Source organism: Dreissena polymorpha, chromosome 5 (assembly GCF_020536995.1).
Source record: "Dreissena polymorpha isolate Duluth1 chromosome 5, UMN_Dpol_1.0, whole genome shotgun sequence".
Classification (NCBI taxonomy): Eukaryota; Metazoa; Mollusca; class Bivalvia; order Myida; family Dreissenidae; genus Dreissena; species Dreissena polymorpha.
This window is the reverse complement of record NC_068359.1, coordinates 113918190-113944213: the sequence shown is the minus strand read 5'-3', so window position 1 is coordinate 113944213 and position 26024 is coordinate 113918190. Positions and strand designations below refer to the sequence as shown.

Here is a 26024-nt window from a genome sequence, read left to right as displayed (position 1 = left end):
TCGCCTTTGGACAGCCATAACTTCACCAATTGTGCAGCGATTTTCATTAACTCGGTCTTATTCAACGCAGAAATGAATTTACTGTCTGGAAATGTACATATCTTGTCAATATTTTTACCAATGCTTGGTCAAATTTTAAGAAATGACACGATACATAACTCGTGTGACATACTAGTCATCGAATACCGTTGTTCATAGAAAATTTAGTGTTACAAAACTGCAGGGTGACGAAACATCAAGAATTGCTTTAAATAGACGCCAAAAACGGACCACAAGTGAATCGCAAATGGTGTACAGATCCCTGTAAAAATCACACTGTTACTCACTTTGTACAAGTGTAAATTATGTTAAATAGATTTTCATTAAAAAGAATTTGTTTAAACGCAAATAACCAGGATATTAAATGAATCATGTTAAGGAAATACAAACTTAACCTGTTAAGCCGGCCACGTATTAACCGGCCTCATAATCGTCAACCAAACACTACTGGATGTGACGTGTTCGGGTTTGTGTCTACTGGGAACATAATTAGCTAACTCGTTCTTTGCATTTACATTCAAATATAAACATCAAAATGCATATGCTGAGGAGAGATAAGAAAGAAGAGGAAGAGGGTATTTTTTTATTAATAAATGAGTTTAATCTTGAAATTGAAATGTGTCAACCACAATACATTATTCGGATGCCATTTTTCGGATAAATCTCTTGAACACAATATTAGCATAATCTACCTACAATTTTTACTTGAAATGTATTTATCTTTGTTCAGGTGGTGGAAATCCGTTTCATAACCTTGACAAAACAAGTGTGCTTCAAGAGGTAAATATGTTGTTATGGCTCAGTTATAGATCTGTCACAATTCTGTAATTTAAGCCTGTATTCATTACCATCTCAGCCCTTTCAAGTCCAGGGCTTTCCACAGGCCATTTAACAATCCCTCGCTGGGGCGCTTGAATTTCAAAATCAGAGTCGTTGGGGTGCTTGAAAATTTCCGATAAGTGTATTTTGCAGTAAAAGAAAGTGGAGATTGTCAACAAAATCAAGGTTTCTCTATCAGTGTATCAATATTCCCTGTTTTAAAAGGAAGCGAGACAATTCACCCCCAAGACAATTCACCCCCAGTCTTGTAAATGTTTCATCCAATAATCGATAGCTAGAAGACTGATGATGGCAACCGGCCGTAATCCTCGTGGACACAGCGTTTTTTTTCACCTGTTGGGAACAGCAGGGGACAAAAATTCCACTCGTCCGCTCGTATTGACGAGTGAAATCTTGAAAGGACGAGTGAATTTCCCTAAAGCTCTCGTCCTACAGGACGAGTGAAAAAAAACTGATGTTAAAATATGTATTTTCTGACCAGTAAGACTCTTTTTCATTAAATAAAATCATTTCTTAAAGCATATCTATTCCGAAAGTAGAACGCGAATGAACCGGAAATCGTTATTGTAAATTTCATACAGCAGGTGCGCGTTGTTATGCGAGACTATGTCCCGAGTAAATATTGGCTTTTTGGTGTAAACTTTGCGCGTCCATGTTGACAGGGAACCATCTGACTTCATTCACTGTAAGTATAGATTTTTTTTAAGAATTATTTTACTGCGAAGTACGGTTTTAAACCAGTCTGAATTTCATCTGAAAAATGTCTGACATACGAGCGTTCTTTAAAGGAGGCAGGAGCGATGTTCAACCATCCGAAATGGAAAGCACGCAAGCATTAGAAAAAGGAAAAAACAAATTTGTCTTCATTTATTTATTTTGTGTTCCTCATAAATAAAGTAAGTTAACATTTCTTCTGACTGTGATCAGCTGGCATGAATAACTAAGTAAGCAGCATTTTAGCAGTGATATAGGATTGTTAGTCATATCAGTCCTTTGCAATCTTTCTTTCACACATATTTGAACGACAAGTGCATGTGTTTGCAGGACGAGTGAAAATTTTAATGCACTTGTCCTGCAGGACGAGTGCAATTTATAAATATTTTTGTCCCCTGAACAGGTCCTGTCCCCTAGAAATTGGGAATTTTTGAGTCGCGAAATCCTTCAAATTGGGAATTTTCGCGTCGTGAAATCCATCAAATTGGGAAATATCAAAAATTATACAAATACATCAACTGGAATCTATTTTATGTAGTAAACAATGCTTTTATACACCATCAATGGCATTCTGGGATAGGGTAGATCATAAGTCTGTATAACAAATACCAGTTTATTTAAAAAAAAATTAAGAACTGGTTGTCCAGATAGAATTAATGGGTATTGCCGCAATATAACTGAAAATTGTTTAAAATGGCATAAAGCCCAATTGAACAATTACTTTGTGTGGCAATTTGAGATAACTTGTCTAAATTAAAAGGACCAGCAGATGACCATTGTTATAATGGAAAACAGAAATTTAGGTGGCTAAATTTATGCTTGGCTGATTTCGTTTTGTTCACTTTTTTCAAGTAGTATTTTGAATTGTGACTCATTTTCTGGCTATTTATATAAAAACCACGATGCGAGTGTGCAAAATCGTCGGAAGTAGTTGACTTTTTTAAATTCGCCGCGAGTATTTGAAGAGTAAAACAAGATTTTGGATTTCCATTTTTGGGTTTGTTTACTACATAAAGACGTCGCTACGAATAAAACCAAAACCCGGGAAAATATTTTGTCAAAGTCGGCATTTCAAAATATCTATCATTCTTTTCGGATAAGGGTTTTATTTTGTATATTGAAGCTGTATTTAACGAGAACGTTCAATAAACAACTGTCACGAACATGTGAAACATTGTTATCGAAGTGTACAAAACAAGGTCAATTTTACTACTATTGCCTTATTTGGTTGACTGTTTCCCCGCCAGCATTCAATAATGCAGCATTATGTATGCCGGCCGGGGAACAGTCAACTTGGTAACTAGGTGGCTCCACCTATCAGAAGTTGCGTTGGCCTAATTCTAAAAGAACAACAACAACAACCGTTTCCTTTTCATACTTGTTTACTAACTTCTGAAGTCGTTTTGAGACAAAAAAGATAGTCTATTTGGGATTTTCGAATCGATACGAGGCCGTTTTTATATAAACTATTTGGGATAAGACCGTTTTCTAAATTGGGAAGGGTCTGTCGGCGATTTTGGGACCAGGTCCGGTCCCGATTGGAAACAGGGCCGTTTACCATACCCGTTCAAAGAAGGAAAAAAAACGCTGGGACAACTAAATTTCATGCATAATACCGTCAAAACATTTATTCGACTCGTAAAGTGTTTAAACAAATTATCTTTAAATTCATAACACAACTGTTAATATTTGTTGAAATCTCAAATGGAAATAATTAAATTTGTAATCCGAAACCCATTCCCGTAAGTCGATGTTAACGCGTTTTTAATTCGAAACACACTTCCGAATGTAAATGTTACCGCAACGTTAAACATTTTTGCTTCAAATTAGCAGTGCAAATTTATTTTGTGTCGAATCTTTTTCTCAGTTAAAAAGAGCGCGAAAATTATGCAGCATGTAAAACGTTGCGTCATTTGCATAGAAAAGCGTGCGTGTATTGAGCGTTTTAACAAGCACACAACAGGTCAGGGGATTGATGCATGTTCAGAGGCAATATTTCATCATATCTATAAATAGTCACTTTAAATTTATTTGATACTATAGAAAAATGGCAAGGTTTGTGTTAAAGAAATATTTGAGAGCTTTTATTGTAAATATTTACCAGAAAGTAATTTATAAAAATGGAACAAACTGGATTATCGGGTAATAAATAGAAACTTGAAAAGTAGTAAGTATACAGTAATAGAGTTGGGTTGAAACGGATGTATTGGGGAATCATTCGAGTTGGAATTTTACTATCTGTGCGGGAATGTTTTAAAACAATTAAACAATATAAAAAATTATATATATTTTTAAATGACTGGGGGATTTTTAACCAGGTTTTCCGAAGGAAAAAACTGGTTATTAGATTGGCGAATGCGGGCGGGCTGGCTGGCTGGCTGGCTGGCTGGCGGGCTGGCGGAATAAGCTTGTCCGGGCCATAACTATGTCGTTCATTGTCAGATTTTAAAATCATTTGGCACATTTGTTCACCATCATTGGACGGTGTGTCGCGCGAAATAATTACGTCAATATCTCCAAGGTCAAGGTCACACTTTGAGTTCAAAGGTCAAAAATGGCCATAAATGAGCTTGTCCGAGCCATAACTATGTCGTTCATCGTCAGATTTTAAAATCATTTGGCACATTTGTTCACCATCATTGGACGGTGTGTCGCGCGAAATAATTACGTCGATATCTCCAAGGTCAAGGTCACACTTTGAGTTCAAAGGTCAAAAATGGCCATAAATGAGCTTGTCCTGGCCATAACTATGTCGTTCATCGTCAGATTTTAAAATCATTTGGCACATTTGTTCACCATCATGGGACGGTGTGTCTCACGAAAGAATCACGTCAATATCTCCAATGTCAAGGTCGCCACGACTAAAAATAGATTTAAAAAAAAAAAAAAACTTACAAAGGGGGTTAATTTTTTTTGGTCATTTCAAAAGTTCAGTTTGAGTTTTCTCCCTTTATCAGATTTTTTTTTCACAATGAAAACCTGGTTTTGTGACAATTTTGTCCCTTGTCTTGAAGAGTCATAGCGCACCAAATGACGTCTTTTGACGCTGTTTTTAGCTTACCTGAGCACAACGTGCTCATGGTGAGCTTTTGTGATCGCCTTTTGTCCGTTGTGCATTGTCCGTTGTGCATTGTCCGTTGTGCGACGTCAACATTTGCCTTGTTCCCTCTCTAGAGGCCACATTTATTATGCCCCCCTTCGAAGAAGAGGGGGTATATTGCTTTGCTCATGTCGGTCGGTCGGTAGGTCGGTCGGTCGGTTCGTCCGTCCACCAGGTGGTTGTCAGACGATAACTCAAGAACGCTTGGGCCTAGGATCATGAAACTTCATAGGTACATTGATCATGGCTTGCAGATGACCCCTATTGATTTTGAGGTCACTAGGTCAAAGGTCAAGGTCACGGTGACCCGAAATAGTAAAATGGTTTCCAGATGATAACTCAAGAACGCATACGCCTAGGATCATGAAACTTCATGGGTAGATTGATCATGACTCGCAGATGACCCCTAAAGATTTTGAGGTCACTAGGTCAAAGGTCAAGGTCACGGTGACCCAAAATAGTAAAATGGTTTCCGGATGATAACTCAAGAACGCATACGCCTAGGATCATGAAACTTCATGGGTAGATTGATCATGACTCGCAGATGACCCCTATTGATTTTGAGGTCACTAGGTCAAAGGTCAAGGTCACGGTGACCCGAAATAGTAAAATGATTTTCGGATGATAATTCAAGAACGCATATGCCTAGGATCATGAAACTTTAAAGGTAGATTGATCATGACTCGCAGATGACCCCTATTGATTTTCAGGTCACTAGGTCAAAGGTCAAGGTCACGGTGACCCGAAATAGTAAAATGATTTTCGGATGATAACTCAAGAACGCATACCGGTATGTCAGGATCATGAAACTTCATAGGTAGATTGATCATGACTTGCAGATGACCCCTATTGATTTTGAGGTCACAAGTTCAAAGGTCAAGGTCACCGTGACCCGAAATAGTAAAATGATTTTCGGATGATAACTCAAGAACGCTTTTGCCTAGGATCATGACACTTCATAGGTACATTGATCTTGACTTGCAGATGACCCCTATTGATTTTCAGGTCACTAGGTCAAAGGTCAAGGTCACAGTGACAAAAGTCGTATTCACACAATGGCTGCCAGTACAACGGACAGCCCATATGGGGGGCATGCATGTTTTACAAACAGCCCTTGTTGTCCAATCTTCATGAAATTTGGTCAGAAGATTGGTTTCAATGATATCTTGGATGAGTTTGAAAATGGTAACGTTTGCTTGAAAAACATGGCTGCCAAGGGGCGGGGCATTTTTCCTAATATGGCTATATATGGCTATAGCAAAATCTTGTTTACTCTCTAGTGGCCACATTTATTGTCCGATCCTCATGAAACTTGGTCAGAAGACTCATCCCAATGATATCTTGGACGAGTTCCAAAATGATGCCGGTTGGTTGAAAAACATGGCCGCCAGGGGGTGGGGCATTTTTCCTTATATGGCTATAGTAAAACCTTGTTAACACTCTAGAGGCCACATATATTGTCCAATCTTCATGAAATTTGGTCAGAAGATTGGTTTTAATGATATCTTGGATGAGTTCGAAAATGGTAACGTTTGTTTGAAAAACATGGCCGCCAAGGGGCGGGGCATTTTTCATTATATGGCTATATATGGCTATAGAAAAATCTTGTTAACTCTCTAGAGGCCACATTTATTGTCCGATCTTCATGAAACTTGGTCAGAAGAATTATCCTAATAATATCTTGGACGAATTCGAAAATGATGCTGGTTGGTTGAAAAACATGGCCGCCAAGGGGCGGGACATTTTTCCTTAAATGGAAATAGTAAAACCTTGTTAACACTCTAGAGGCCACATTTATTGTCCAATCTTCATGAAATTTAGTCAGAAGATTGCTATCAATGATATCTTGGATGAGTTCGAAAATGGTAACGTTTGCTTGAAAAACATGGCTGCAAAGGGGCGGGGAATTTTTCCTGATATGGCTATATGTGGCTATAGTAAAATCTTGTTAACTCTCAAGAGGCCACATTTATTGTCCGATCTTCATGAAACTTGGTCAGAAAATTCATTCCAATAATATCTTGGACGAGTTCGAAAATGATGCTGGTTGGTTGAAAAACATGGCCGCCAGGGGACGGGGCATTTTTTTCTTATATGGCTGTAGTAAAACCTTGTTAACACTCTAGAGGCCACATTATATTCCAATCTTCATGAAATTTGCTCAGAAGATTTGTCTCAATGATATCTTAGATGATTTAAAAAATGGTAACCTTTGCTTGAAAAACATGTCTGCCATGGGGCGGGGCATTTTTCCTTATATGACTATATATGGCTATAGTAAAATCTTGTTAACACTCTAGAGGCCACATTTATTGTCCAATCTTCATGAAACTTGGTCAGAAGATTTATCCCAATAATATCTTGGACGAGTTCGAAAATGATGCCAGGTGATTGAAAAACATGGCCGCCAGGGGGCGGGGCATTTTTCCTTATATGGCTATAGTGAAACCTTGTTAACACTCTAGAGGCCACATTTATTTTCCGATCTTAATGAAACTTGGTAAGAAGATTTGTCCTAATAATATCTTGTTATCTCAGGTGAGCGACTTTGGGCCTTTCCGGTCTTCTTGTTCTTTGAGTTATAACGCACCACAGAACGTGAATTGACACGTTAAATTAAAAAAAAATCAACGTCATGAGAACACCCCTCCAGAACCACCCCTATCAGCCTCGGGGTGCCTGACAAAAATCCTGTGGAAAGCACTAAAGTCTGGTGCTTTCAGTTTAGTGTTCACGCTTTTAAGCTTTTAATTATGCTCACTCGGTTATGTAAGTACACTTTTAAGAACACATTATATTTATTCTGTCAAGTCAGCTCAGAAATGTACAGGTAGACACTAACAACATGGAATCTGTTTTATGCTGCCACTTGGAACCCCAGTCTAGCTCTGACTTACTGTCAAAATTTTACATTTTAAGAAACCAAGACATCAGTGATCAAAGATAATAAGATAATTGATTTTGCCACACATGGGCTTTTAACTTTGGGTTTTGCTTAAATAGTTTGTTTACATTTTTCTTTATTTTGTGATTTTTTATAGGCAAGGACATTCAACGAGACACCTATCAACCCTCGGAAATGTGGACTTATACTTACCAAGCTGCTCTACATGATCAACCAGGGCGACCAAACCATTGGAAGCACTGAAGCCACTGAGGCATTCTTTGCTATGACAAAGCTGTTCCAGTCAAAGGATGTGAGAATTGACACTTGTCATTTTGGTTTCAACCCTAGCTGCCATTCTTCTAATTCATTGTTTTAAATTCTAATTGGATACTGTATATTCCCTTATAAATGCCTCCAGACCTTGCATTCTAGATGCTGGTTTACCAAAGGTCAAAATAATGGCTTTATTTTATACAAATCACTTTAAGAAATCGTCATATTGTGATTGTGTAGCTTATAATGCAAACATTTCTGTCAAACATCTAACTAAAATTATATTATTTATTTGCCATTAGTGTTCAAGAAAAGTAAATCATTATAATGAGTCAGCTGTTATTTTCTAATAATTGATGTGTGCTGTACATGTTTCTTTGTTTTAAACATGTTTGGTATTCTTATCTTTGTTAGGCTACGCTGCGTCGACTGATGTACATGGGAATTAAAGACATGTCAAAGATTGCTAATGACGTCATAATTGTTACAAGCAGGTAATAAATAAAAAATTTGGACCTTGAAACTGTATTTATAGCCACTGATCAGCATGTTATTGTTACAATTATCTCATAGTTTATTTTAAAAAGGAAAAAAAAGTATTGCAATAATATGTATATCATTTGAATGTACTGCAGTATACCAATGTACTGTTGAACCCCATCTTTAAACTATACTTAAGACAATCAACTTCTTAATGTAAATAATAATCAGGTGTTTTCGTAAATGTGGAATGTACAATGTAAGCACTTGTTTGACGCAGATGGCATGTTAATTCCAGTTTGATGAAGGACATGACAGGCAAGGATGATCAGTTTCGAGGTCCAGCCATCCGTGCTCTCTGCTCCATTACTGATGTAAGAACCAGACAAACAGGATGTGTTTATAGTTGGTTATCATATGATATGAATTGGACCGCAGTCTTGAGATCCTTCACAAGTTTTGTTATGTTTTATCAAAAGTCAAAAATAGCGATGTCTTCAATCATGATTGTAATCATTAGGTGCTCTACATAATTGGTGCCACCATTTGTTATATTATAAATGGGCCTTGCTCTGTGAAAAGGGGGTTTAATGCATGCGTGTAAAATGTTGCCAAAGATTAGCCTGTGAAGTCCGCACAAGCTAATCAGGGACAATACTTAACGCTTTTATAATATTTTCCGTTTAATGAAAGTCTCTTCTTTGCAAAAATCCAGCTGCAGACAGCACTGGTTAATCTGGAATGACACTACGCATATGCATTAAATAATTTTTCACAGAGCACAGCCCAAATATAATAAGGCATACAAGTATTATGTAATAAAATAGTTCCACCTTTGTTTTTAAAATGCATCAGTGTGATGAAAGATCAAGACAATGGACCAATCAAGACCACCGTACAATCTTTCTTTGAAGACTGCCTTGTTATGTTCTATTCTTTACTGGCTTTATATTGCTATCTAAATACCTTTGTCAGTAAAAGTTGGGTTTTCACACCATCATGGGTCACTCAAAATCTAAAATACCAACAAGTGTTAAACTTACTTTCTTATAACCAATGCTTTACTGTACTAAACTACTGGACATTGTTAACACATTTGAGCCAGGTGGCAGTCAAATGTTTTAATACAGAACTAGTGTTTAAAGCTCCTTATCCATTGATAAAGTAGTTGTTGTTGATGCAATGTTGCTGTTAATGATACCTCCACTTCGCTTTGTGAATGTGGTTTTATTTAACCCTAAAACATCCCCCCAAAAAAACATTAAATAATATTGGCATTTACAATTAAATGTTTACTTTCTGTTTCAGACAACCATGTTGCAGAGCATTGAGCGCTACATGAAGCAAGCCATTGTGGACAAGTGTCACGCTGTAGCCAGTGCTGCCCTAGTGTCTTCTCTGGTATATAAGCTATAGTCCATTGGGCTTATAAAATGAATGACACATTGTTTTATACATACCATTTAAGCTTTTACTTAGACTTAGAGTTATATGATTTTGTGTTTTGACAATATGAATGTAATGGAATGGCATGGATGGATGTCTCAATAGTCAAACCTTACTCGCTCTAATTTAATTTGGGTTAAAATATGATAAACAAAGATCGTAATTAAAAAAAGAAGGCTAAATCTGTTTGTTGGTAAAGGGCTGGACTTAAAACAAAGATCACAGGTTTAATAACAACCGACCTGAAAACATTTAAGGGCATGATTCATGAAGCAATGTTGTTGGTCCTTCTCCCCTTACCTCTTAATCAAATAGGGCATTTTTCAGTTTCTAGCATAAGTATGTATTTAGTTAAACCACCTTACCCATATATTGGTGAGCAGTTTAATGGCCGTCATGTTATGACTTAAATACTGTTGATAACTGTTAACCTTAGAAAATCAACTACACTTACACAGACACACTCTTTATCAACAACTCGACTGCAAACCTCAACATGTTGTTTTCAGCATCTCAGCAAGGGCAGCCAGGATGTGACAAAGCGCTGGGTCAACGAGGCCCAGGAGGCTGTATCCAGTGACAACATCATGGTGCAGGTAGGCACACACTTCACGCTTTCCTGCTCAAAAGCAAAGTGAAACTGGCTATATGCAACCAGCAAAAAAACAGAACTGTCTACTTGTAACTGGCAGTCTCTTCAGGTTTTATGCTGGTTGCAGCTCAGTAAAGAAGTGTTGAACATGAAGCCTTTAAAATTTGAATCTTGTTATAAAGGTCTAAAAATTACCTTTATTTTTCAAGGGACTACAAAGGCATGAAAATATGTATCTGAGTGGTTAAGAGTTTAAGGGCAGAGCAGATGAGATGTCATTGTTTAAATAAACGACAGTTTAAAATGCTGATGCATACAAATAATGACTCGAAATGTCCACACCCATTTCAAAAGGAACGTATATATTTCAAGCATACCAGTTATTATTGTCTGTATGTTATGACAGTTTGTGCGTATGTTACTCATTTCAGTACCATGCCCTGGGCCTGTTGTACCACATCAAGAAGCATGACAAGCTGGCCGTCACAAAACTCGTGAGCAAGTTCAGCAAGCATTCACTCAAGTCTCCATACGCTTACTGTTTGCTGGTATGTGGTCCTTACTTGCCTTAGCAAGCATTCACTCAAGTCTCCATATGCTTACTGTTTGCTGGTATGTGGTCCTTACTTGCCTTAGCAAGCATTCACTCAAGTCTCCATATGCATACTGTTTGCTGGTATGTGGTCCTTCCTTCATTCACTCAAGTCTCCATATGCTTACTGTTTGCTGGTATGTGGTCCTTACTTGCCTTAGCAAGCATTCACTCAAGTCTCCATATGCTTACTGTTTGCTGGTATGTGGTCCTTACTTGCCTTAGCAAGCATTCACTCAAGTCTCCATACGCTTACTGTTTGCTGGTATGTGGTCCTTACTTGCCTTAGCAAGCATTCACTCAAGTCTCCATACGCTTACTGTTTGCTGGTATGTGGTCCTTCCTTGCCTACATTCACTCAAGTCTCCATATGCATACTGTTTGCTGGTATGTGGTCCTTACTTGCCTTAGTTTCAGCAAGCATTCACTCAAGTCTCCATATGCATACTGTTTGCTGGTATGTGGTCCTTCCTTTCTCATTCACTCAAGTCTCCATATGCATACTGTTTGCTGGTATGTGGTCCTTCCTGGCCTCAGTTTCTTTTTTGTACCTCAGGAATTTAATTTATTTAAGAACAAACTATGGGTACTGTGCATATTCTAATAACAAGATATTGCTTCAATTACCAGCACTTATAATGCTTGTTTGGAGTTGTGTTGTTTAAAAATGTAAGCAATGGAGACATCAAAATGTTTAAAGGAAAAGCAGGTTTTTTATACATAGATTTTCATCTTAGAACATGTCTAACTTTCCTCATATTAAGCTTGCATCTGTACTGCATATTAAGCTTCAGCCCTTATTTTTCAAGACCTTCAAATTATTTTCCCCAGATCCGCATTGCCAGCAAACTGATTGCGGATGAGGACGCAGGCTCAGACAGCCCAATGTATGAGTTCATTGAGAACTGCCTGCGACACAAGAACGAGATTGTCATCTACGAGGCCGCCCATGCCATGGTGAACATGAAGGGGATCACCACGAAAGAGCTCGCGCCCGCAGTGTCTGTCCTACAGCTGTTTTGTAGCTCCCCTAAACCCACCCTTCGCTTTGCTGCTGTGAGAACTTTGAACAGGGTACAGACATGTTGTTATAGAAATAGTTTAGTTATAACCTATTTTTCTTAAAGCTCAATTGCAGCTCATTGAAACATACTAGTGAATTTCCTGCGAAGAACCAGTTTTTTTGTCTTTGGGGGAGATCTAAAGAATGCTCCTACAGTTTGGGATCAAACCTGTGACCTCCTTGTCGCAAGGCGGACACCATATCCCGAACGCCAAGGCGACCTTTTAAAAAATAGATTTACGGTTTTGTGAGGACTCTGAACAGGGTACAGAAAAGCTGTTAAAGATTTAAGCTGCAATTAGGAATCTGAACAGGTACAGACATGTTGTTCTATGTTTTTCCTTTTGTTTGGACTTTGAACAGCCTACAGACAAGTTGTTATAAAGTTGTTATAGAAAAAACTGTTGTTTTTTTGCCAAATAAGGGGTCAAAATTTGAATCCATACCCGATGTTAAAGACTGTATATTTTTCTCAAATGACAACCTATAATGCCCTATTGAAAGTTAAAAAAAATAATTGTTTAATTAATTTTTGTAAAATAAATTGCAATTTTAGTTCATATCCCATTCCCCTCTATAAGTTAAACATAAGTAAGTGAAGTGGTTTTTTTTCCATTTAAATTCTGGGCTGGTATTCTACTCCATTCCCAATCGAAAAAAGAATATAATTTTCCCAAAAAGGACCGAAGTTCCCAATGGAAGATTCCCCCCCAAAAAGATTTTTTTTGGATTTCAACATTAAGTAGAGTTGTTTAGAGCTAAATAAGTTTAAGCTTAGTAAATAACATATTGAAAACACTTTTACTCTTAATTTTGTAGCATTTGTTAGCAAAAATGCAACAATACTTATTTCCAAATTTTAGTCAAAAGGTCTGGATTTTTCCCAATCCAAAGTGTCCTGGCCCCATTCCCCAAATGGGGAAATAAACATTGAAGTATAATATTTGAAACTATTTTTCTTAAGTTACAGTATTTGTAAGCGAAGAAAGAAGATACCAATTTCCCAAAACTATGCAATTTTTCTCTATCCATAGGGCCCTTGCCCGATTCATAAAATGATGAAAAATAATCACCGTACATTTTATCTGCCATTAGGATTCTGAACAGGGTATGCACAAGTTGGTGGGAATTTGACTTAATAGTATGCATAGTGAAAGGGCTGACTATTCTTTCACAAGGGGCACATGGGTGTTGAATGCAGCATCTTGATTTTTATCAAACTTTGATACTACAAAAGTGAAAATGTATTCTTTGTACAACTTTTTATATGCATTGTTATTCATAATAATTTGCTAGGTGGCCATGAAGCACCCTGCTGCAGTGACAACATGCAACCTTGACCTTGAGAACTTGATCACGGACACCAACCGTAGCATAGCAACCCTTGCTATTACCACTCTTCTCAAGGTACAGGATTTTGTAACTGAAATATGTCTTTTAATTTAACTCATATTTCTCAAGATCAGTTGGATGTGACAAAGTATACAAATATGCTCTGTACTAAAAATGTTGTGAAAAATGTCCGATATAAAGTGAGAAAATGCACTTAACACTGAATATTGCAAGTACTATACAGTATTTATAGTTTACATTATTGATTTATGCTATGTTGATTTTACTTGAGTGGATTTATTAATAATGATTTATCAAAATTGTCAAACAGTGCTTAATTTTAGCTTAATTTATGTAAGAAGACACAGTGAGGTAGGGTTGATACTTGTATCTGCAAACAAACTACTGTTCATACATGTTGGGCATGCCTTTGAACTATGTTTCTTTATTATAACAGGACTGTGCAAACACAGGCTAATCAGGGATGACACTTTACGCCCATGCATTAAACCCTGTTATCCCAGAACCAGGCTCATACATTTATATTTCATTTCATGTCCCCACAGACCGGCAGTGAGAGCAGCGTGGACCGGCTTATGAAGCAGATCTCCACGTTCATGTCCGAGATATCAGACGAGTTCAAGATCGTCGTCGTGCAGGCTATCCAGTCACTGTGCCTCAAGTACCCGCGCAAGCACAACGTCATGATGAACTTCCTGTCGTCAATGCTACGAGATGAAGGTGGATTCGAGTACAAGAAGGCCATCGTGGACAGGTTTGTGTATAGATAACACACGATGTGGGTTTATTTCACAGTTCAATTTATTTCAATTATATAAATGATGACTTGAAAACACAAAAAACCTTTTTAGCTCATCTGATTGCTCAGGTGAGCTTTTGTGACCGGTCTTTGTCCGTCGTATGTCCGTCCGTCTGTCCGTCCGTCCATTAACATTTGCTCGTAAACACTCTAGAGGCCACATTTCTTGTCCCATCTTCATGAAACTTGGTTAGAAGCTTTGTCCCAATGAAATCTCGGCCGAGTTCGAAACTGGGTTGTGCCGGGTCAAAAACTAGGTCACTAGGTCAAAAAAAAGAAAAACCTTGTAAACACTGTAGAAGTCACATTTCATGCCCAATCTTCATGTAACTTTGTCAAAATGTTTGTCTTAATGATATCTTGGTTGAGTTCAAAAGTGGTTCCGATCCGTTGAAAAACATGGCCGCCAGTGGGGGGGGGGCAGTTTTCCTTATTTGGCTATAGAGAAACCTTGTAAACACTCTAGAAGTCACAATTTTTGCCCAATAATCATGAAAGTTGGTCAAAATATTGGTTCAATTGATGTCTCGAACGAGTTTGAAAATGGTCCAGATCGGTGAAAAAACATGGCCGCCAGTGGGCGGGGCATTTTTCTCTATATGTATATAGTGGTAGTTTTCCCAATTTGGCTATAGAGAAACCTTGTAAACACTCTAGAAGTCAGAATTTTTGCCCAATCATCATGAAAGTTGGTCAAAACATTGGTTTTATTGATATCTCTGACGAGTTTGAAAATGGTCGGGATCGGTGAAAAAACATGGCCGCCAGTGGGCGGGGCATTTTTCTCAATATGTATATAGTGAAAACATGTGAACACAGTAGAAGTCACATTTTTGGCCCAATTTTCATGAAATTTGCTCAGTACATTTGTTTCCTTGATACGAGAGTTGAGTTAAAAATGGTTCCGGTTAGTTGAATAACATGGCTGATGGGAGGGGAGAAGCTTTCTCATTATGCCCTCCCCCACTTTCGAAGAAGAGGGGGTATATTGTTTTGCTCATGTCGGTCCGACCGTCCACCAGATGGTTTCCGGATGATAGCTCAGGAGCGCTTATGCCAAGAATCATGAAACTTCATGAGTACATTGATCATGACTCACAGATGACCCCTATTGATTTTCAGGTCACTAGGTCAAAGGTCAAGGTCACGATTACCCGAAATAGTAAAATGGTTTCCGGATGATAACTCAGGAACACTTATGCCTATGATCATGAAACTTTATAGATTCATTGATCATGACTCGCAGATGACCAGTATTGATTTTAAGGTCAAAGGTCAAGGTCACTGTGACCAAAAGCAGTAAAATGGTTTCCGGAGGATAACTCAAGAATGCTTATGCCTAGGATCATGAAACTTCATAGATACATTGATCATGATTCGCAGATAATCCCTATTGATTTTCAGGTTACTAGGTCGAAGGTCAAGGTCACGATGACTCGAAATAGTAAAATGGTTTCTGGATGATAACTCAAGAACGCTTAGGCCTAGAATCATGAAACTTCAAAGGTGGATTGATCATAACTCGTAGATAACCCCTATTGATTTTCTGGTCACTAGGTCAAAGGTCAAGGTTGCGATGACCCGAAATAGTAAAATGGTTTCCGGATGATAACTCAAGAACGTTTAGGCCAAGGATCATGAAACTTCATAGGTACATTGATCATGACTCGTAGATGACCCCTATTGATTTTCAGGTCACTAGGTCAAAGGTCAAGGTCACGATGACCGGAAATAGTAAAATGGTTTCCAGATGATAACTCAAGAACACTTATGCCTAGGATCATGAAACTTCATAGGTACATTGATCATGACTCGAAGATGACCCCTATTGATTTTCAGGTCACTAGGTCAAAGGTCAAGGTCACAGTGCCAAAAAACGTATTCACAAAATGGCTGTCAAGGTCACTGTGACTCATTTTAGAAAAATGGTTTCTGGATGATAACTCAAGAATGCTTACGCCTAGGATCATGAAACTTCATAGGTACATTGATCATGACTCGCGGATGAAATAATGATGAAACTTGACCAGGATGATTGTCTGGACATTATCTAGGTCAAGTTTGACATTTGGTAAAGATTGAATGAACCGACTCCTCTCAGGTGAGCGAACTAGGGCCATCTTGGTCCTCTTGTATTATTAACACATTATAATAAATGTAATATTTTCAAAAGTTTAGTGTAATACACAATAATATTATCATAGATAATACATGTGCATATTACTAGGAAACTATGTATTAAATTCAATACATTGATATAAATATAGAAAAATTGACTCAACAGGGACCAAACCCTAACAATCTATAAAGAATATTATGTGATTTAATGTTGTATATGGCTTATAAAAAAAATGCCATCAACCACTTGCAAGGTTCCCAAACAAGTGATCAAGTGTTCAGGAATAAATTTAAATCATATGGATGACTGGGTCTCTTAAAACTTCTCACATAAAACGCATGCAGGTTTAATAAATTGAATCACTTATTCATCACCAATGATCACCCACACTAACCCTCTCTCACAGTCTTGATTGGATAATTCATTAATAGATTAATGAGTGTGCATACCCTGTTACAGCATCATCATCATCATAGAGGACAACTCTGAGGCCAAGGAGGCCGGCCTGGCCCACTTGTGTGAGTTCATTGAAGACTGCGAGCACACCGTGCTGGCAACCAGGATCCTTCACCTTCTGGGCCGTGAGGGGCCTAGGACCCCAACACCGTCAAAGTACATCCGGTTAGTATGGACACTCTTTAAGTATATTCTAATATTTATTTCTGCTTAAAAATGTTTACTTCGTTGAACAATCTTGAATAGTTATTACCAATGTACTGAACATAGTTCATTAAATTGAGCAAAAAATTCTAAATGACAACATCTTCATATTGTGCTATTTCTCCATTCTATAGTTGACTGATGAGTGAATTTCCCATTTTGCACTATAACTGAATTACTATTTTGTTCATTATTTAAGACTGGTTGACTGTAGTTTTTTTCCCATTTTACAGTTTGACTTAAGAGCTATTTTCCCATTGTGCAGGTTCATCTACAACCGGGTGATCCTGGAGAATGCGGCTGTGCGTGCGGCGGCTGTGACTGCGATGGCCAAGTTTGGGGCCCACTGCGAGGAGCTACTGGAGAGCTGCATCGTGTTGCTGGAGAGATGTGAGCTGGACTCCGATGACGAGGTGCGAGACCGGGCCACCTTCTATGTGCACGTGCTCAGAGAGAGGCAGAAGGCCCTCAACTCTGCCTACATCCTCAATGGTGAGTAGGGTACAGAGATGTTTCCATGTCATTGTGAAGCCATTTACCTTGTGTTATTTTTTTGCATCGGGTAGGGTTGCATATAGCAGTTGCACTAATTGTCTGTTCATCCTTCATTAGGTGTCTGGAGTTTTTTTCAAAAAACTATTCAAAGTGCAATTGGGGGCATTGTGTTTCACAAACACAGCTTTTGCTCGAAATTGCAATATTATTTTTATGCCCCCGAAGGAGGGCATAAAGTGATCCGACCGTCCGTCTGTCTGTCTGTCTTTCCGCCACACTTTGCGTTTCGGTTTCTGCGTTTAGATTTCGAAAAATGCTCATAACTTCTATGTCCCATCAGATAGCAACTTGATAATTGGCATGCATGTGTATCTCATGGAGCTGCACATTTTGAGTGATGAAAGGTCATCCTTCAAGGTCAAAGGTCAAAAAAACAAATCCAAGGGAAGTAATAAGCTTCAAAGGGAGATAATATCTGAACCTGCCAATGATATATTTGATGTTGTTAAATGCTATGTTTGTCAAATTTGGTTGCTGTACAGTATCAAATTGTGGGGTAAAAGTGCCTATTACTCAGAGTCGAATCCCTTTGCTCGTTCTTGAATTTCCTTAGATTTTTTAATTGCACCCCTATCCGGATCTACATGTATGTGAGTTAAATGCTTGCTGTCTTGTTTGCAGGTCTGCAGGTGTCGGTGGTTGGTCTGGAACGAGCCCTGCATCAGTACACATTGGAGCCCTCTGACAAACCCTTCGACATGAAGTCAGTGCCCCTGGCCACCCAGCCTCTAACTGAGCAGAGGTCCACTGCTGGCGGAGGTAACAGATGCAGGGCACTACTAGCTCTGTCATTAACTATCTAGATGAATTTCTGCTATTTGCTTACTGAATCTTCTACATGAAATAGTGGTAACAAGCTGATTGCTCATACTTTAGCTTATACGTCAATGACCAAACAGTAGCTTGGTTCCCATGTGAAGCAGCTGAAACTAGTTTTTATCCTATCCACCTTTCTGTTGTTGACAAGTACTGAGCCTATCACCCACTGTTGTCTTCTGTTGCAGCCAAGGAGCCAGGAGACACGGTGACCTCCAAGCCGACAGAGAAAGTGGCCTCCTCCCGCCAGGATGTGTATGCTGGTAGGTGCAGACATATTTAGTACTGGGTCATCAAATTCTGATTTTTCGTAGGTCAACAATTTGAGTCTGCAAGGCAAAATTTTGCAAAAACTTTTAAGTGATAAATGAAAATCCAATACATGTTAGTGTTTCTGAGCAATAGCTTGGGATGTGAAAGTGACGTGTTTTACTGTTGTTTTTTTATGATTGCCTTTTATCTGTTGTCAGTTTTGTATTGTCATTTGTTGACACCATAGAGGTTATCTTTCTTGCTCAATAATCATAAAATTTGGTCAGAACATTTAAATACATCTCTGTCTAGTGTGTACAATCACTAAAACATAAAGTCAAATTAAAAACAAATTCATGGTAAACTGAGTCATATTTATTTCTATCTCTTCATAAAACTTTTTAGAGCATTTCACATAGAGGTATAAGCGGAGTTTGAGACTGTAGCCTATGTTGTCAAGAATTGAGTCACAAAATTAATTGAAGGTGGCACTTTTATTCCCCAATCTTAATGACACTTAGTAAAAATAGTTACAAATCATTTCCAATGATAATTTTTTAGGGTTCAGAACTGCTTGTATATAGGTCACTGTTTATTTCCAATCTCTATTAACTATGTTAAAACAATGTTCTTGTGTTTAAAACATTATTATAATATTTGATCATTTTTAATAGCAAAAACTCATGTGAGCAGCCCAGGGTCCTCTTGTGACTCCTTAGTTTAAAATTCTTTTAAATTGACAGAGGATATTAAAGAGTTGGACCAATACAACAAAAGTTCCCATGAATTTGTTTTGGTACAAGAATGTTAAGTTTTCAAAATGCTTTATTACATGAAAGCACGTTGTTTTCAGAGCAACTTGCTGGCATCCCAGAGTTTGCTAACCTGGGACCGCTGTTCAAGTCTTCGAGCCTGCCTGTTGAGCTGACCGAGTCTGAGACAGAGTATGTGGTCCGCTGCATCAAGCATACATACTCCAGATACATGGTGTTCCAGGTATGATGGCATAGCAACACTTGCATAGTTCATGGTTGAAAGTTTACAATATCTGTTTTAATCCTAGAGTTATTGAGCAGAATTCCAACAAACATACAAATTACCAAATAAATAGTGGTTAAAGTGAAATAGCATTGACAACAAGTTTCGTGTTAGGTTTTCATTATCTACTGCGGCAGAGGATTGAGAGGTATTGACACTAAATTTGTACTTGTGTGACAATTTTATATGGAGCACAAGATGATATTTTCTTATTTTCATGTCTGCCAAAATATTAACTTCTTTACACAATTTTTCTTATTGATAAAGTTATATCAACATACTGAATGAAGTTCATTAATTTGACAAAAGCATTAATGATAGTTTTTTGTATTCAGTGCTATTGTTTATTCTACTATTATAACTGTCACAGTTTGACTGCACCAACACGCTGAATGACCAGGTGTTGGAGAAGGTGACAGTCCACATGGAGAACACCGATGACTTCCAGGTGTTGAAGTGTGTGCCGTGCCCCAAGCTGCCGTATGACAGCCCTGGCACCACGTACACCTTGGTACGACTCCCGGAGGAGGCTACAGCAGGTACAAGTGCTGATAATTCGAGGGGTGAACGGAAGACTGTTGTAACTCATATTAAATAAAAAAGGAGATACTGCAGTTTTCCGTTCAGCCCACTCTAGAACTATAGGGTTCAACATGAGGGTAGGATAATACAGGTGTAATTAATCCTGATTTAAGGAATGAGACATTTGATACAAGAAAGGGAAAGTAGGAAGTGCAATATATACTTTTTAAACATAAAATGTACATGTTTGCTTGTGTTTTTCCAGTCTGATATCTGTAATAAAGAGAGGAATCATTCACATTTTAAATACGCTATTTAAAGATGCATCTACATTCAAGTTTGTATGGCAAAAAAAAAGTTTTAAAACTTAACTTAAAAAAAACTTAATGATCCAAATTATAATCGGAATCAATTATTTCTGATACGCTCAAAAAGTAGGAAAGCTATATTAAGGATATCACAGAAATGTAGGCCAAGATAGGAACCTGACCATTTTCTCACAAAGTAGGAAACAGTAGGTATGCTGTAAGCCATGTTAAACAATGGACATATTAAAGTCCTGTTATGAGATTATCTGTAGTAAATTGTTAATCTTTTAATTGTATTTTACCAGATTAAATTGCATTAATAAAACACTAAATAAACAAAGCACCATGATTTGTAATTTTAACTAAATGAGTTGTAGCACTGTAACTTTGCATGGTAATTGTTTTTTGCCAGTGACTGGGACGTTCAGCTGCACTCTGAAGTTCATCGTGAAGGACTGCGATCCTAACACTGGAGAGGCAGATGATGAAGGATATGACGATGAATATGTGGTGAGTGTCTGAGTCTTAAACATGTGTGGGTGACTGTAATGAAAGTAATGTTTCAAGTTGGAATTCTTATATAGACCTCATTTGATAAAATTAAAGGTATCAAATTCATGTTTTATCAATTTTGTCATTACTATATGTCAGTACTGTCAAAATATTTTCATACCAATCAACTCCGATTGATTAAAACTAATTGAGATCTAGGAAAATGACAAAGTGGCTGCCTCTCATGGCTAGTGCAACATTACCTCTGGGTAAGCCATTAAATTTATGTTTGGATCCAAAATAGTGAGTATTATACCATGGCATTTGGAACATAGTGGATGTGGGGATATTACCTCATTTATTTGCTTTATTTGGATAAAAATATGTTAAAAGATGAATATTTTCATTAATAATCTTTGATATGAAATCATGTACTGTCTTTGCTGCTAATTTTGCCTGTTCTGTGATCAGTTGGAGGATGTGGAGGTGTCTGTGGCTGACCATGTGCAGAAGGTGATGAAACCAAACTTTGGAGCCAGCTGGGATGAGGTGGGACCAGACAATGAAATGGAGGATACCTTCGCTCTGTCCACTATGAAAACATTGGACGGTACATAGCTATTGGTGTTTGTGTTTACCCTTTAACACTTTACAGCTCTCTTTAAGAGCGTTTCATGTAAATTTAGAGAGCATACAACAATTAGAATGGGTTCTTTATTTATGAACTATTGTGGTTTGTGACTGAACCGAGTATCATACAGAAATGGTGAATTTGTTTTTTCCCCTTGAGAAAGTTTGTTAAGTTTTCTCATATTTCCTGTTTTGCTTAACTTCACCCCTTTTCAACATAAATTAAAGTGGATTGCATTTGCTTTCAGATGCAGTTAAAAACATTATCCAGTACCTAGGCATGCAGCCCTGTGAGAGGAGTGACAAGGTCCCAGAAGGGAAGAGTGCCCACACGCTCTATCTGGCAGGCGTCTACCGTGGCGGACATGACGCCCTGGTGCAGGCAAAACTTGCCATGGCAGACGGGGGAGTAACCATGCAGCTCACTGTGCGCTCTACAGATCCCAATGTGTCTGAGGTGCTTGTTTCAGCCATTGGGTAAATGGTATGATAACAGCCACAATGAAGGGAGGACATAATACGACATATAAGTTCTTAAAGTTATGGACATAAATCTTCAAATGTATCGCTATATAATTATGAATCTTAAATATATTATAGTGCACCTTAGCAGTTTATATGAATTATGTATTTTTGGTCAAGGTCACATAAATTTTGTTGCTTTTTTGGAAGATTAAATTGCAATATGGCAAAAATATACAAGGATAGCTGTATGACAATTGTCCTTACATACTGTCTTTTAATAAGACCACCTTTTAGTAGCATTCTTTGTTACTTAACAAATCTACTTCATTTCGGAGTATATAATTTGAGCTGCTTTTTAGAACTGCTTTTTTGAAAGTGTATCACTGAGTGATTTCTATAAGTAGTTGTGTACAGAGTTTTGCATTGCAAGCTTGGAAAAGGAGAATATCTCCAAATTATTGTCTGATGCAAACCCATCACAGGTACAAAGTTTAAAACATTATAAAGGAAAAGCACAACTCTTCACTTGCACCTTTTCTTTTGTTTTGCACCCATCCATAAACAAAATTTACTTGGCAGGGATATCAAATCAACAAATTTGCTTCTTTGAAATATATTTTAAACTGCTTGTATATTATTGTTGTGTTGATCTTTCTTTTACTATTCATTTGGATACAATACAATACAATACAATACAATGCCGAAACGACATATTCAAACAAACAGATTCTTCCTAATTGTGGTTTAACATATTTAATTGTCAACATCATTTCTTGCATCTGAAGATTGTATGTTAATTTCTTCTTCAAATAAATTTGTTTAAAATGCAGATGGACTTTCTGTAATTTAAACCTCACCTGAGCACAACATGCTCATGGTGAGCTTTTGTGTTGCATATGTTGGTAGTTTGTCATCAGTTGTTGGCTCCAATCAAATGTTAAACGCGCTACGGAACACAAAACATTCTCTTTGAACAAAACCTGCCTCAACATAATTTTGTGAGAAGGAGTTTCGAAAATATGGGGGCCAATTAACATAATATTTACATGAAAATGAACATAATTTATTTGAAAAAAAAAAGCCGACAACGACCAATTTAGCGTTAGAATTTCCGGGAACATTTCAGTATAATTTTCCCAGAGTACATTTAAGTATACTTAAAGAGTACCCGGGGTACATTTAAGTAGAACCCGAGGCGACAATGACCAATCGAGCGTTAGTGGTATAACTATATGACTAAAGTTCAATTGGAAACTGCCAGCGAAACAAACAACAACAAAGTTCTTTCGTAAACCATGTATGACACATTCAATAAAAAAAAAAGTATCTATCTTAATAAATGTACATTTTATCAAAAACTATTTATGTTAAACGTGCTTTCCGAGTACATTTGCTAATGATTAATATGTAAATGTGTATTGCAAATACACTCCTGCAGATAGACATTTTTGTACTGTAGATTATGGTCAAGTATTTCCACAATTATGAGTTGAATGTTTTAAGACATCGAAATTAGCAAATTTTATGAACGTTGGAAGTATAGCACAAAACATAGACACGTACATCCACGTAGTAAGGCTCGATTGGTCATTGTCGGCTCGGGTACTACTTACATGTACACTTAAGTATACTCATATGTATCCCGGGTACGGTGAATACCGGTATACATAAACGTACCTGGTCGATATTAGACTGTACCCGATTTGTTTTCCCGTTCAAAATCAGATGTCGTAAAACGCTCAACCGATTACCGTAAAACGGTATTGTTTATCTTAAACAAACTTCTCTTTAAAAAAAAAACTGCATCAACATGCTTTTTATGCCCCCGGTAGGGTGGCATATAGCAGTTGAACTGTCCGTCAGTCAGTTTGTCAGTCAGTCTGTCCGTCCGTCCGAAAAAAACTTTAACATTGGCCATCACTTTTTCACTATTTAAGATAGCAACTTGATATTTGGCATGCATGTGTATCTCATGGAGCTGAACATTTTGAGTGGTGAAAGGTCAAGGTCATCCTTCAAGGTAAAATGTCAAATATATGGCGTCTGTCTTTCCAAAAACTTAAACATTGGCCATAACTTTTTCAATATTGAGATAGCAACTTGATATTTGGCATGCATGTGCATCTCACGGAGCTGCACATTTTGAGTGGTGAAAGGTGAAGGTGAAGGTCATCTTTTAAGGTCAAATGTCTAATATGTGGCCTCTATCCGTCCGTCCAAAAACTTTAACATTGGCCATAACTTTTTCACTATTGAAGATAGCAACTTGATATTTGGCATGCATGTGTATCTCATGGAGCTGAACATTTTGAGTGGTGAAAGGTGAAGGTCAAGGTCATCCTTCAAGGTCAAATGTCAAATATATGGCGTCTGTCCGTCCGAAAACTTTAAAATTGGCCATAACTTTTTCAATATTGAAGATAGCAACTTTATATTTGGCATGCATGTGTATCTCATAAAGCTGCACATTTTGAGTGGTGGAAGTTCAAGGTCAAGGTCATCCTTCAAGGTCAAAGTTTTTTTATATAAATATTTTCAAAGCGGCATTCTCATGAAGCTGCACATTTTTAGTGGCGGATGTTCAAGGTCAAGGTCATCTTTCAAGGTAAAAATTTTATTTTTTTTCAAAACGGCGTTCTCATGAAGCGGCGCAATAGGGGGCATCGTGTTTCTGGCAAACACACCTCTTGTTGAGTTTGAGTTTCGATAATAAAGAGGCCATTTTAAAGAAAATTGACATAATCAGAACATAATTGATTAAAAAAATAACCGACAACGACTGTGTAAGCATTAAAATTCCCGGGTACGTTTTAGTATATTTACCGTACCCGGGGTACATGTAAGTAGTACCCGAGCCGACGATGACCAATCGAGCCGTGGTTATACTAGTATTTTATGCAATTCGACAAACAAACAAAACCCAGTCAGTGTGCTCTAAACCTCTGTCCCGTGAATTGTTGTTTCTAACATATTAAAGAAGTAGGTCGGCATGTTAGGTTCAAAATAAAAAACTGAAGTGTGTATGAATTCAAATTAAATGCTAAGACTCGGATCTCACTAAAGTTTAGAATGGAGGTTTCGGTAAATGACAAGTTCGGTAAATTGGATTTATATAGTAAATGCCGCGGAGGTTTCGGTAAATTGGTATAAATAGGGATTATCGCACCTTTAGTCGATAAGCGTGTAAACTAATTGAGTCGTTTGGCACTAATTAAATTATCTGATTAAAATGTACGGAGTTGATGTTATCAATTTAGAGATGTTTGCAAAGGGTTTGGTATGACGAGCTTCCGGTCGTGAGACGTGTCATTGAAATCGTAAACAAAGAAAAATATTTTTTATTAGCACATTTTACCAACATGAATAGAGCACAAGCAGATTATTTGTATGGTATAAGTATGGGTTCACGATTTGCACCACTAAAAAGGGAACTTTTCCAGGAAGAAAGACATAAATCAAGAAATAACAAACGTAAACGCCAGGAGTCAGCAGGTGGGGTATCGACCTTCAGACAATCATCTTCTGCGGATAGTTCCCCAATACGACAGGTGTATACCAATGATAACTTCCAGCAGTTAGAGAACAAAATTGACACAATATTAGATGGTATGAAAAATATGGGTCTATTAAAATGCCGTGTTGACAATATCGAGTCGACTTTGTATTACAATTGTTCCGCCCAGAACGTTACCCACGAACGTGTATTACTGCTCTAATACAAAACATTAGAGCTTGAGGCCCGTCAGAGGGAGAGCTTCATACTTATTGCGGGGATAGATGAACATGAAAACGAAAATTGCCGTAATACAGTTCATGAATTCCTGCGAAGGTCACTTGATATTGACAGGGGTGAAATTTCAGTTTTGCGCCAATCGTGTCGGCAGACGAATCAGCACAAACAACGCACGACCACGGTTAATTCGAGTCATGATGAGCCACCCAGGTGAAGTTGACGACCTCATGAACAGCGCACGTCGACTCGCCGGAAC

At 37.7% G+C, this 26024-nt stretch overlaps 1 protein-coding gene across 2 annotated transcripts; it reads left to right on the top strand.

Annotated features, from left to right (window-relative positions):
- The first annotated feature begins 447 nt into the window (after positions 1 to 447).
- Positions 448 to 22282, top strand: LOC127832371 (coatomer subunit gamma-2-like). 2 transcript variants are annotated; one of them, XM_052357807.1, is made up of 21 exons: positions 448 to 614; positions 770 to 819; positions 7735 to 7890; positions 8268 to 8347; positions 8632 to 8707; positions 9642 to 9734; positions 10289 to 10375; positions 10803 to 10873; positions 11375 to 11420; positions 11795 to 12037; positions 13323 to 13433; positions 13925 to 14133; positions 16757 to 16918; positions 17223 to 17449; positions 18134 to 18271; positions 18517 to 18591; positions 19434 to 19576; positions 19989 to 20157; positions 20861 to 20958; positions 21412 to 21550; positions 21819 to 22282. In XM_052357807.1, exons 1-21 carry the CDS (start codon positions 575 to 577, stop codon positions 22049 to 22051), a joined length of 2646 nt encoding a protein of 881 aa, XP_052213767.1. In that variant the 5' UTR covers positions 448 to 574; the 3' UTR covers positions 22052 to 22282. The 2 variants fall into 2 exon arrangements, with proteins under 2 accessions (XP_052213767.1, XP_052213766.1); XM_052357806.1 differs by lacking the exon at positions 11375 to 11420 and having other exon boundaries at positions 10803 to 10919.
- The last annotated feature ends 3742 nt before the right edge of the window (positions 22283 to 26024 follow it).